At 34.1% G+C, this 13500-nt stretch overlaps 3 protein-coding genes across 3 annotated transcripts; 2 read left to right on the top strand and 1 right to left on the bottom strand.

The window, feature by feature from the left end:
* Positions 1-1760: 1760 nt before the first annotated feature.
* On the top strand, positions 1761-4069 carry LOC131701974 (interferon a3-like). Its single transcript, XM_059003184.1, has 5 exons — positions 1761-1898; positions 2256-2330; positions 2777-2929; positions 3523-3618; positions 3953-4069. Exons 1-5 carry the CDS (start codon positions 1761-1763, stop codon positions 4067-4069), a joined length of 579 nt encoding a protein of 192 aa, XP_058859167.1.
* Positions 4070-6603: 2534 nt separating this feature from the next.
* Positions 6604-8314, bottom strand: LOC131701927 (interferon a3-like). The gene is made up of 5 exons (XM_059002763.1): positions 8180-8314; positions 7694-7771; positions 7425-7571; positions 7104-7202; positions 6604-6663 (listed from the first exon to the last, which is right to left on the bottom strand). Exons 1-5 carry the CDS (start codon positions 8312-8314, stop codon positions 6604-6606), a joined length of 519 nt encoding a protein of 172 aa, XP_058858746.1.
* Positions 8315-10162: 1848 nt separating this feature from the next.
* LOC131701952 (interferon a3-like) lies at positions 10163-12334 on the top strand. The gene is made up of 5 exons (XM_059002975.1): positions 10163-10300; positions 10649-10723; positions 11168-11320; positions 11821-11916; positions 12218-12334. The coding sequence occupies exons 1-5, from the start codon at positions 10163-10165 to the stop codon at positions 12332-12334; spliced, it is 579 nt and encodes a 192-aa protein (XP_058858958.1).
* The last annotated feature ends 1166 nt before the right edge of the window (positions 12335-13500 follow it).

The raw sequence follows: 13500 nt of genomic DNA, 5'->3' as shown, positions 1-13500 counted from the left end.
CAGTGACAACTATGTTATCTGCTTTGTAAAATCGACAATATGTATACAATTCGACAATGCATGACTTACAATAATGATGTGAAGCAGCATAATATAACTTACCTTTCAGCGTTGAAGTCCTCGGGATGTTGTGTGTTGAGATCCATGCTGCCTGCCTGCCTGGAGTTTATACTATGAAAGCGAATCTGGGAGGAGTTTGAACTCTGCACGACGGGATCCACATGGAATACTTTCATTTTCTAGATGCTACCTCCTAGTCATAAATCAATAGGCCTGTGCTAGCTAATTCGTGAAGACGGTATCAAACTATTACTAGGTATGCAATACAATTGTTCCTCGAAAAACACAGTGAAGCTGGTTTTGGTTGGAAATTGTTCGAGTTCCTATATATAGGTACCATATGAATTGCCCTTTCCATTCGTCTTAATGAATTGCTGACCCGTTCCTCGGCTTTGTTTCGACGCCTTCAGCTATCCTGGCGATGCGCTGGAACCCAATATGAGGTCCGCCAGACTCTTGCAAATCCAAGAGGACAACACTATTACATGACGGACACCGTACCAAATTACATCACCAACACACATTATATCATTGTGCGAATCATTTGTGGCAGAGTCCATGACATCCTTGTAACCCCCCAAACCCCTAACACGCACTACCACCTAATAGGCAACAAAACATCTACCCCAAGGCGAGGTGAAATATATGATTCGATTATATAATATACAAGTCTCTTAAGCACCCCAAAGTTGTATTTTTAAAATTTTCTAAACATAAAAGTTGAAACAGCCCGGAGTTAGATAGTGAAAGCGCACTGGCCCCAACACACTTCCGATTTCCAAAAACACTCATGAAACAGCCTACGTCAGAGACCAAAAGAGAGGTTGACAGGAGTACATGTAGCAACTCATCTTCCGTTTTCATGTTGCTTTTTTAAATCACTGGAGCATTGCGGAATTTCTTTCAAGGCTTTATCGGAGTTATTTATTTATTTTTCTTTTTTTTCTTTTACGTTATAAGTGCTTTCAATTTTATTTGACAGATAGACGAAATGAAAGAATAAACGCGTTCTGTCCATTTTTTTTTTAGCTGTGTAGATGCAGCGTTTGTCACTGGATTTCAACGCGTATTATTTGACGTTACTTTGCTGTTGTTATTTGTTTGTATGTATGTGTGTGGTTTATGTACTTTATTTTGACATGGCGGTGTTAACGAGTTCAACAAATTTGCCAAAGAAAGAAAGAAAGAAAGAAAGAAAGAAAGAAAGAAAGAAAGAAAGAAAGACATGATACTGTTCAGTATTAATGGGAAACCTGTATAAATTATACAAAAAGGGCTTTTGATTTCAGCTAATTAACGCAAATGGCAACGCAGGAAAGGACGATAAAAGTCCGTCTTAACTTTAACAGAAAGTGCAGGCTAAAGTGAAAGCAAACTTAGATCCATAGAGAATACATTTGAAAAAAATAATATTATGTTTTAATAGAATACTAACATAAGGTAGCTGCACATTCTACACTTTCTAATGTCTTCGTTTTAAAATAGCAAACAAAACTATGTGCAGAGGAATACCCGGCTGTGGGGAAACTCCTTACAGTTTTCGCTTTCCGACTTACCTGCTTCGCCAGGTATATATATACTCACCTGTACAGCATGGCACTCAGCACACCGCCTGGAAATCCTTCGAGACACGAGACTAGAACAGCTTTCCACTCACAATTTTATACCGCAAACTTTGAACACAAGTTACAAGACTCACAATGGGCCGAAATATATTCGCATTCTGCTTTGTACTGTCGCTATTATGCGGCTGCTGCTCATCGCTAGGATGCAAATGGATCAAGGACGACCTGTACAAACCCACCAGCAAAGAAACCATGAACCTGCTGAAACACATGGTAAGATAACGTTCAGCTGTACTTAGAACATTAGTATACATTGAACGAGCGATGTTTAAAAGTGTTAAACCTAATAGGAAAGGTGGATCTATGTATTCTCGGTTAGGGCCTATTACATGTGTTAATGAAGGGAGTATGGGTGGAGCAATGTTTGAAAACCTATTGCAGGGCAACTTTTAAGTGAAATATTGATTCTTTAGGACCAATAAATGCATATAATAATAATAATAATAATAATAATAATAATAATAATAATAATAATAATAATAATAATAATAATACATGATTTTCTACTTAATAATTTGTGCAGTAATTTCATTTGGTGGATTTTGACATTTTCTTTTCTTTTGCTTTCAGGGCAAGGAGTTTGTTAAGGAAAGAGCACACATGCATATCCCACCTAAAGCTTACAAAATGCACAAACACATAAAGGTAAACCTGCCTGATTTTTTAATATTTTTTATTGAGCACTTAAATAACATTTTTTGGTATTTAAATACAGTTTTCCTGCACTGTTATTAAACATAACTGTATTTTGGTTCAATTTGAGCCAAGTGTTTTTGTTTGTTTGTTTCTTTGTTTTTTGGTATGTGTGTTTATATATATAGTGATAGCAACATTAGGCCACATTGTAACTAAAGGAGTTCCATTTATAATAAATGTAGTTTCTGTAACACAGTTATACTGCATTTACACCTGTAGTTAAATTGCACCTCCAAAACATGCTTCATTAATGGCAAGCAAGATTTTGTAGTTTTATATTTTTATGTTTTTCTTTAACCATTTTCCTTAAAAAACTGTTTTATTCTTCAACGGAACTTCAAGAGTTTAAGATTTATAGAATGCTGTAACTGATTCGTTCATGTCTTTGTTTACAGTTGGGAGACAATGTGTTTGAGGTTTATGAAGCATTTCTTAACATCAGCAAGATTTTCAATTTAAATCAAGACTCAGTGACAACATGGAACAGGACTGCCCTGGATATCTTCAGGAACAACCTCTACCGACAGACTAAAGAACTCAAGTCTTGTGTACGTTATTCATTATTAATCAATCCTTTTTCATGAAGCAAATAATTCAATAAATCTTACCTGTTGTGCACATTCATTCAATATATAGTTATTGTATGTGTAGCTTTTAAAGGAATACAGAGCAAAAGTGTATTTTAATTTAAAAAAGGACAATTTTAATTTAATGAAAGCTTGTTTTGCCTGCCTTACATTCAGGTAGTCTTGCACATTCTAGTTCATTTAACCTACAGAGAGTTAAATTGACTCCAGCCGTCCAATGCCTTCTTTCTTAACCAATCAGCTGCTTCTCTTAATGACTGACCCGTTCTGCAGTCAGTTACATGTTTTAACCACAAATACATGGGGAATGCAAGCAATCTGGAAGTTTGCCTTAACCTCCTGTAGTATGTACCTGAAAAAAATGCAAATGAAAATAAATGTTTACTTTAAAATGTGCTTCTTTCAAACTGCATGTGTGAGAACTATATAGAATTTCATTCTGTGTATTTTTGTCTATAAAGAGATATCAAACCCTTTTAGAACAAACACACTGGGGTAAAGCCTTTATGTACATAGATTGATTGATTGATTTTTTATTTTATTTTTTTACACAGATGCAGGAGATGAAGTACTCCGACAACAGACGATCTACTGAAATGAAGACATTGGAGTCATATTTTAAGAAGTTAGAACATTTTTTGGATAACAAGGTATGGTAATTTCTGTTGTTATTGCCATTGTAGCTCTAGAATATTACAGGATAAAATGTCTTTCCCTTATTTAATTTTATGCAAATTGTACACATTCTTTTTTAAGGATGCCCAATATTCCCTTTCTTTGGTGTTTTTAACATGTTTATAATGCTTGTTACTGTGATTTCTGTGTTGCAATCATGGGAGAGCCTTGCAATCATGTGACCCAAGGCAGTTCCAAAGGCTTCTGGGAGAGGGAGTCCATCAATCCATAATAACTACTGAAAAATAAGGATATCGGTCCCAATTTGTTGACTGAACTAACTGAAATAACTCTTTCTTTTGGTTTTAGAATTACTCTGCTCGTGCCTGGGAGGTTATCAGAATACAAGTTCAAGACAATTTGGAAAGGATGGATCGATTCACTGCTCATATTAGAACACACATGATGGATAATTCCAACGTTTAATCTTTCCTTTTCTTTTGGGAGAGACCTATAAAGTGTTTTCCATTATGGATATATCTGTAAATATATATAATAAAGTATTTATTTATTTAATTATTTATTTAACTTTTGTATTTAAATTAATTGTATTTAATGTTACATTTTCATATTGAATTATTGTTAAAATATATGATGTATTGAAGTTACAGCACCATTTATGAACAAATGAAATTTATAATTAAAGTTCGGGAGGAGGGTCAGACACCAATCTCCGCATCACCAAATTGAATCATTCAATTTACACATTAGCTAATTTAAATTGTTAGCACTATAAATACCCTCTTCACTTATCTCTCAGTTGCGTTTTGATTTCATCGTAACCCACCACCTCCCCATCTCCACCTTTCTTAACAGTTTTTATGTTTTATCAAATGGGGGTCTCAGCCTCGTCCAGTTGGCCAGGCAGCGAACCCTCAAACCAAGTTTAGGTTTGATGCCAAATGAATGTGTATACACAGCATACTTTTCTGTTAAATCGCATACTCCGCATTCTCTACAATAAATATTTGTACTAAAACATTTTGTGATTGGTGTTTGTCCCGAACTACTGAAGTATTATTATGTAGGTGTTGCTTCCTTAATTTATCTATTTATAAACATTTATTTATGTATTTATATATATTTGTTTATTTAATGGTTGTAATTGTCTAAACATCTTGTATGTTATTTATTGATATGTATTTATACAAATAAAATATAAAATATATATATATTCTTTGAGCAATGATGCTTAAATCTTTTTTTGTCAGTTTTATTATTGTTAAAATATGAAGATTGTTCTGAGTAGATACATGCTGCTCATGAATGGCCGCTTTGGTTTGCTTTAGTTGGTTTACTTCAGAGGCAATGCATGTTCAATTAGAAGGTAACACGTCTGCTGAAAATGCCTAATACATTGCAATGTCTTCAAATGATATGGGAAGATAGCACTAATGAGGGGAATGGTATGCACATGGAATCTAGTAAACCGTGTTGACTATAAGGTGCACCTTAAATCGCGTGCTTAGTAACACGGATGGAAAGCAGGTTTATCCTTATAGCAGTTTTCTTAACTCAAATGCCTAATTGGGGAATGACCACACCTGTGATTGTTGGCAGGACAGAATTTACCCCATCCCTGCAAAATTTAGCCCTGCTTAATCCTGTACTTTAGAGTTCTGTGATCTGTCACAAGTGTTATTTAATCTGTAGTATTTTGTATTTAATTATATGCTGATGTAGCTATCACTGACACTGTTATCTGCTCCGTTATTGAATCGTATTTTGTAACATACTTGTACTTGCTAGAACCGAAGTCATTGTATTTTATCTTGCTCTTAATTGTATTAATACTTGTACTGTGATTCTTGAAATGTATTTTTGTTTACGACTGTAAGTCGCCCTGGATAAGGGCGTCTGCTAAGAAATAAATAAATAAATAAATAAATAAATAAATAAATAATAAAGATGATAATATGGCTTCCAGTAGATGTCATTTTGTAGTTTCTTTGATTACATGTTTATTTACATTGTTTTTTTTGTTTTTTGTTTTTTTTAACCATGTTGTATCTGAATATATTTATTTGGAGTATTGAGATTATAGTGAAATAAAAAAATGGAAGTATAAATCTTTTTTGCGAGTTTGTATTAGCCTACTGCTGTACTACTGTCATTTTTATCGAATGTTCTATTATAGGAAGCTGTGTAAAAGATAATCACATGAACTGCTATACCACGGCATCTGCTGGCCATAGTGGACATTGCATGCAAAAGATCAAAGATTGCTTTAAACTAAAGTCTTACTTATGTTTTAATCGGCCCTTATATGATTATGGTATCCGTCTGCCACCAACCTTCTATCATCTAATACTGCTACCTCCTACAAACATTTCAGATTGAATTTGACTATAATTTGATACACTTTAATATAAATATATAAACTTGTTATATACATATCGTAAACATGCACTCATTCATCTATACAAACAATCAATGGTGTTTTATATACTAAGAAAAGTATACAATTATTTGACAAAAGTTTTCACTAGAAGACATTGAGAAATACTTCTCGCTATAACGCTTTTCAAACAATTGTATATGATTCTTTATGCTTCACTACAGTTGTGTGTGCTGCATATTCTGATTGTAAACAAACATTAAGGTAACTACATTTCATTTTTTATATTATTACCTTCAAACAAAAACAAATACAAAGCCATACAATCAATCTGTTTTATTTTAATATAAATACTGTACAAATAGCTTCATACAAGGCCATGACATGAAGTACATAACATACAATAAATAAATAAATAAATAAATAAATAAATAAATAAATAAATTGCTTTCCAGTGGGTTTTTTTCATAAATAGCAGCCTAAGAAAAATAATTAACAGTGCATCCACTTTATATAACTACGAAGAACACTGTTGAACTCCTTTAATAAATTAGGATTGTTTTAGCATTTTAAAATGTAGCACAGAACTGCTGTTAAATATTACAAAGGGAAGGCTCTGCTTTTAAACATGTGAAGTGTTCCTTGGTCTCCTCAAGGAAGCTGTGATCAGGTCAAGACGTACCTGTCAAGAGGTCAAAATAGCATTGAGTAAGTAAAGAGATTGGTAACATTTACAATTTAAACATTCCAAACATATGCATTTTTACAGAATATTCTTTGTCTAAACTGGAAAGAATTACAGACTAAGCAGTGATAAAACAAGCTACATCCTCTACACCACTGCTCCATGAGAGTATTCCATCAAATCTCAGCAGGGCAAAATGTGTGTGTTTTTAAAACTAATAGCTTATTAGAAGTTAACAGACGTGTATGTCTACTTTTGTTTCAGTATTCTCCTATGACTGCAAGTTTGTTTGAATAGCACCATAGAAAATCAAACTGACAGAGGTCACAACACCTCTAAATAAAAAGCAAATGGCTCTAAACATTTAAAAAGAAAAAACAACCAAATATTCAGTGTGCTTAAGGTTGTGTATTCAGAAAAGAATAAAATATGTATACCTTTCGTTTCAAATAATTTTCCAGTTTCTTAAAATAATGAATAATTCTCTGGTTCTCTTTCCCATGATCTCCTGAGCTGTGGATCACCTCCTTATCCATCTTCATGAAAATAAATAAAATGAAACTCCAGTTATAACATTTCTTTTAGCATTGCTATGAATGCAATTCCGAATTGAAGTCTGTTCGTATCAAATGAAGGTGTTTTTTCTAAAGTCATTCAAATGAAACTCTAAACAGCTGGTCCAGTTTGTGTACTCCTGATCTTATTTATTTGATCAGATGAAACTCATTGAGGCAGCAGCATGGTCACAAAGTACTCACACATTGTTTAAGATGAGCAGTCTGAGTATGGAGGTTGCTTTGAAACCTGTCCAGCTTTTCTCGGTCCCACCTCACAGAGTCCATATTTCCATTGTACAGCTTACTGATATGATGAAGCACTTTGTATATAATCGAAATATTGCTCACCTGAAAAACACCAACGAGAGAAAGTGTAGTGTATTACCACGTGCTTATCATTACATGTCTTGAAGATGTATTGAATAAATTCCAGGGGAAGCAGTTGCAGGACTCAGTAATGTTGCTCTTACCTGTGAGTTTGTTATGTAAACACCACCTGGGGAGGGGATGTTCTCCACGTGTTCTTCGTTCATCACGAACTCTTTACCCTGAAATTAAACAAAAAAATATGATTTTGTGTTTGCCTTTCACCACACGTAAAATAATACAGTAATGTCATATATGGCCCTATTCTGACTTGTTGTACCCGGTATTTACGCGCTGGAAGAAGGACTGTCTATCTATCTATCTATAGATATAGATATAGATATAGATAAATAAATAGATACAAAACTCCTAATTACATTTGAGAAAGTATGCCACCTATAAATATCTAAGCTTAAACTACGACCTCTGTGTTTCCAAGATAACCTAAGGATACATTACATTTAGATCACTTTATCAAACTTTTATTAAACACAAATATGTATTACAATCACATAAATAACATGTCTAATTCACCTTCAGACTTAGACACTGAAGTCACCTGCAAGCGACCCCCTGATGTGAAGGCTTACCATGTGTGTTATCAGTTGCAGGCTGTCCCGGCTCACGTCTTTGTACCGGTGCTGAATCCACTTGCACCCCAGAGAAAAACTCTGGCTCACGGCTACCATCACAAAGATGCATTTCCATAAGCTCCTCAGATCCATTTGGAAACGATGTATATAGTGCACTGTATATACTGTGAAAACAGTGACAACTATGTTATCTGCTTTGTAAAATCGACAATATGTATACAATTCGACAATGCATGACTTACAATAATGATGTGAAGCAGCAAAATATAACTTACCTTTCAGCGTTGAAGTCCTCGGGATGTTGTGTGTTGAGATCCATGCTGCCTGCCTGCCTGGAGTTTATACTATGAAAGCGAATCTGGGAGGAGTTTGAACTCTGCACGACGGGATCCACATGGAATACTTTCATTTTCTAGATGCTACCTCCTAGTCATAAATCAATAGGCCTGTGCTAGCTAATTGGTGAAGACGGTATCAAACTAATACTAGGTATGCAATACAATTGTTCCTCGAAAAACACAGTGAAGCTGGTTTTGGTTGGAAATTGTTCGAGTTCCTATATATAGGTACCATATGAATTGTCCTTTCCATTCGTCTTAATGAATTGCTGACCCCGTTCCTCGGCTTTGTTTCGACGCCTTCAGCTATCCTGGCGATGCGCTGGAACCCAATATGAGGTCCGCCAGACTCTTGCAAATCCAAGAGGACAACACTATTACATGACGGACACCGTACCAAATTACATCACCAACACACATTATATCATTGTGCGAATCATGTGTGGCAGAGTCCATGACATCCTTGTAACCCCCCAAACCCCTAACACGCACTACCACCTAATAGGCAACAAAACATCTACCCCAAGGCGAGGTGAAATATATGATTCGATTATATAATATACAAGTCTCTTAAGCACCCCAAAGTTGTATTTTTAAAATTTTCTAAACATAAAAGTTGAAACAGCCCGGAGTTAGATAGTGAAAGCGCACTGGCCCCAACACACTTCCGATTTCCAAAAACACTCATGAAACAGGCTACGTCAGAGACCAAAAGAGAGGTTGACAGGAGTACATGTAGCTACTCATCTTCCGTTTTCATGTTGCTTTTTTAAATCACTGGAGCATTGCGGAATTTCTTTCAAGGCTTTATCGGAGTTATTTATTTATTTTTCTTTTTTTCTTTTACGTTATAAGTGCTTTCAATTTTATTTGACAGATAGACGAAATGAAAGAATAAGGGCGAGGGGGGTTCACAACGCGTTCTGTCAATTTTTTTTAGCTGTGTAGATGCAGCGTTTGTCAGTGGATTTCAACGCGTATTATTTGACGTTACTTTGCTGTTGTTATTTGTTTGTATGTATGTGTGTGGTTTGTGTACTTTATTTTGACATGGCGGTGTTAACGAGTTCAACAAATTTGCCAAAGAAAGAAAGAAAGAAAGAAAGAAATAGAAAGAAAGAATGAAAGAAAGAAAGAAAGAAAGAAAGAAATAAAGAAAGAAAGACATGTTACTGTTCAGTATTAATGGGAAACCTATATAAATTATACAAAAAGGGCTTTTGATTTCAGCTAATTAACGCAAATGGCAACGCATGAAAGGACGATAAAAGTCCGTCTTAACTTTAACAGAAAGTGCAGGCTAAAGTGAAAGCAAACTTAGATCCATAGAGAATACATTTGAAAAAAATAATATTATGTTTTAATAGAATACTAACATAAGGTAGCTGCACATTCTACACCTTCTAAATGTCTTCGTTTGAAAATAGCAAACAAAACTATGTGCAGAGGAATACCCGGCTGTGGGGAAACTCCTTACAGTTTTCGCTTTCCGACTTACCTGCTTCGCCAGGTGTATATATACTCACCTGTACAGTATGGCACTCAGCACACCGCCTGGAAATCCTTCGAGACACGAGACTAGAACAGCTTTCCACTCACAATTTTATACCGCAAACTTTGAACACAAGTTACAAGACTCACAATGGGCCGAAATATATTCGCATTCTGCTTTGTACTGTCGCTATTATGCGGCTGCTGCTCATCGCTAGGATGCAAATGGATCAAGGACGACCTGTACAAACCCACCAGCAAAGAAACCATGAACCTGCTGAAACACATGGTAAGATAACGTTCAGCTGTACTTAGAACATTAGTATACATTGAACGAGCGATGTTTAAAAGTGTTAAACCTAATAGGAAAGGTGGATCTATGTATTCTCGGTTAGGGCCTATTACATGTGTTAATGAAGGGAGTATGGGTTGAGCAATGTTTGAAAACTTATTGCAGTGCAACTTTTAAGTGAAATATTGATTCTTTAGGACCAATAAATGCATATAATAATAATAATAATAATAATAATAATAATAATAATAATAATAATAATAATAATACATGATTTTCTACTTAATAATTTGTGCAGTAATTTCATTTGGTGGATTTTGACATTTTCTTTTCTTTTCCTTTCAGGGCAAGGAGTTTGTTAAGGAAAGAGCACACATGCATATCCCACCTAAAGCTTACAAAATGCACAAACACATAAAGGTAAACCTGCCTGATTTTTTTATATTTTTTATTGAGCACTTAAATAACATTATTTGGTATTTAAATACAGTTTTCCTGCACTGTTATTAAACATAACTATATTTTGGTTCAATTTGAGCCAATTGTTTTTTTTTGTTTGTTTGTTTGTTTTTTGGTATGTGTGTTTATATACAGTGGTAGCAACATTAGGCCACATTCTAACTAAAGGAGTTCCATTTATAATAAATGTAGTTTCTGTAACACAGTTATACTGCATTTACACCTGTAGTTAAATTGCACCTCCAAAACATGCTTCATTAATGGCAAGCAAGATTTTGTAGTTTTATATTTTTATGTTTTTCTTTTCCCATTTCCCTTAAAAAACTGTTTTATTCTTCAACGGAACTTCAAGAGTTTAAGATTTATAGAATGCTGTAACTGATTCGTTCATGTCTTTGTTTACAGTTGGGAGACAATGTGTTTGAGGTTTATGAAGCATTTCTTAACATCAGCAAGATTTTCAATTTAAATCAAGACTCGGTGACAACATGGAACAGGACTGCGCTGGATATCTTCAGGAACAACCTCTACCGACAGACTAAAGAACTCAAGTCTTGTGTACGTTTTTCATTATTAATCAATCCTTTTTCATGAAGCAAATAATTCAATAAATCTTACCTGTTGTGCACATTCATTCACTATATAGTTATTGTATGTGCAGTTTTTAAAGGAATACAGAGCAAAAGTGGATTTTAATTTAAAAAAGGACAATTTTAATTTAATGAAAGCTTGTTTTGCCTGCCTTACATTCAGGTAGTCTTGCACATTCTAGTTCATTTAACCTACAGAGAGTTAAATTGACTCCAGCCGTCCAATGCCTTCTTTCTTAACCAATCAGCTGCTTCTCTTAATGACTGACCCGTTCTGCAGTCAGTTACATGTTTTAACCACATGTTTTAACTTCTTTCAAACTGCATGTGTGAGACCTATATAGAATTACATTAGGTGTATTTTTGTCTATAAAGAGATATCAAACCCTTTTAGAACAAACACACTGGGGTAAAGCCTTTATGTACGTAGATTGATTGATTGATTTTTTATTTTATTTTTTTACACAGATGCAGGAGATGAAGTACTCCGAGAACAGACGATCTAATGAAATCAAGACATTGGAGTCATATTTTAAGAAGTTAGAACATTTTTTGGAAAACAAGGTATGGAATATTACAAGATAAAAAGCCTTTCCCTTATTTAATTTTCTACAAATTGTACACATTCTTTTTTAAGGATGCCCAATATTCCCTTTCTTTGGTGTTTTTAACATGTTTATAATGCTTGTTACTGTGATTTCTGTGTTGCAATCATGGGAGAGCCTTGCAATCACGTGACCCAAGGCAGTTCCAAAGGCTTCTGGGAGAGGGAGTCCATCACTCCATAACTACTACTGAAAAATAAGGATATCGGTCCCAATTTCTTGACTGAACTAACTGAAATAACTCTTTCTTTTGGTTTTAGAATTACTCTGCTCGTGCCTGGGAGGTTATCAGAATACAAGTTCAAGACAATTTGGAAAGGATGGATCGATTCACTGCTCATATTAGAACACACATGATGGATAATTCCAACGTTTAATATTTCCTTTTTGTTTTGGGAGAGATTTATAAAGTGTTATCCATTATGGATATTTCTGTAACTATATATAACAAAGTATTTATTTATTGAATTATTTATTTCACTTTTGTATTTAAATTAATTGAATTTAATGTTTACGTTTTCATATTTATTTATTGTTAAAATATATGATCTATTGAAGTTCCAGCACCATTTATGAACAAGTATTATTATGTAGGTGTTGCTTCCTTAATTTATCTATTTATAAACATTTATTTATATATTGATATGTTTTTTATTTAATTGTTGTAATTGTCTAAGCATTTTGTATGTTATTTATTGATATGTATTTATACCAATAAAATGTAAAAAAAAATATATTGTTTGAGCAATGATGCTTAAATCTTTTTTTGTCATTTTTAATTATTTGTAAAATATGGAGATTGTTCTGAGTAGATACATGCTGCTGATGAATGGCCGCTTTGGTTTGCTTTAGTTGGTTTACTTTTCAAAGACGATTTATGATCAATTAGAAAATTAGAAGGTCACGCATGCGTTAACAATTAGGTGTTGGGTTGAATAGCATCTGCTGAATATGCCTAATACATTGCAATGTCTTCAAATGATATGGGAAGATAGCACTAATGAGGGGAATGATATGCACATGGAATCTAGTAAACCGTGTTGACTATAAGGTGCACCTTAAATCACGTGCTTAGTAACACGGATGGAAAGCAGGTGTATCCTTATAGCAGATGCCTAAACTCAAATGCCTAATTGGGGAATGACCACACCTGTGATTGTTGTCAGGACAGAATCAACCCCATCTCTGCAAAACGTACACGTGCTTTCACTGTACTACTGTTATGGCTTCCAGTAGACTTTTGCGATGTCATTTTGTAGTTTCTTTGATTACATGATATTAAAAATGAGCAATTCCCATGTTTGAATAAAAATGCCTTTCTTTTATATCCGGTTAATGCACACAAAAACACCTTTATCCCAGGAAGCAGGTCTGGGGTAAACATTTTAGATCAGATCTGCATTGATTTTTTTTTTTTTTTTTTATGTAACTGATATTACACGACCAACACTTGAAAGTGATCATTTAACCTCATTAACTTTTGCATTTATTTATGTAGTTATTCATGTATTAATGTATTTAATACATGTAAAAAATAGAAGTA

Source organism: Acipenser ruthenus, chromosome 28, assembly GCF_902713425.1.
Source record: "Acipenser ruthenus chromosome 28, fAciRut3.2 maternal haplotype, whole genome shotgun sequence".
NCBI lineage: Eukaryota > Metazoa > Chordata > Actinopteri > Acipenseriformes > Acipenseridae > Acipenser > Acipenser ruthenus.
This window is presented reverse-complemented; position numbering and strand designations above follow the sequence as displayed.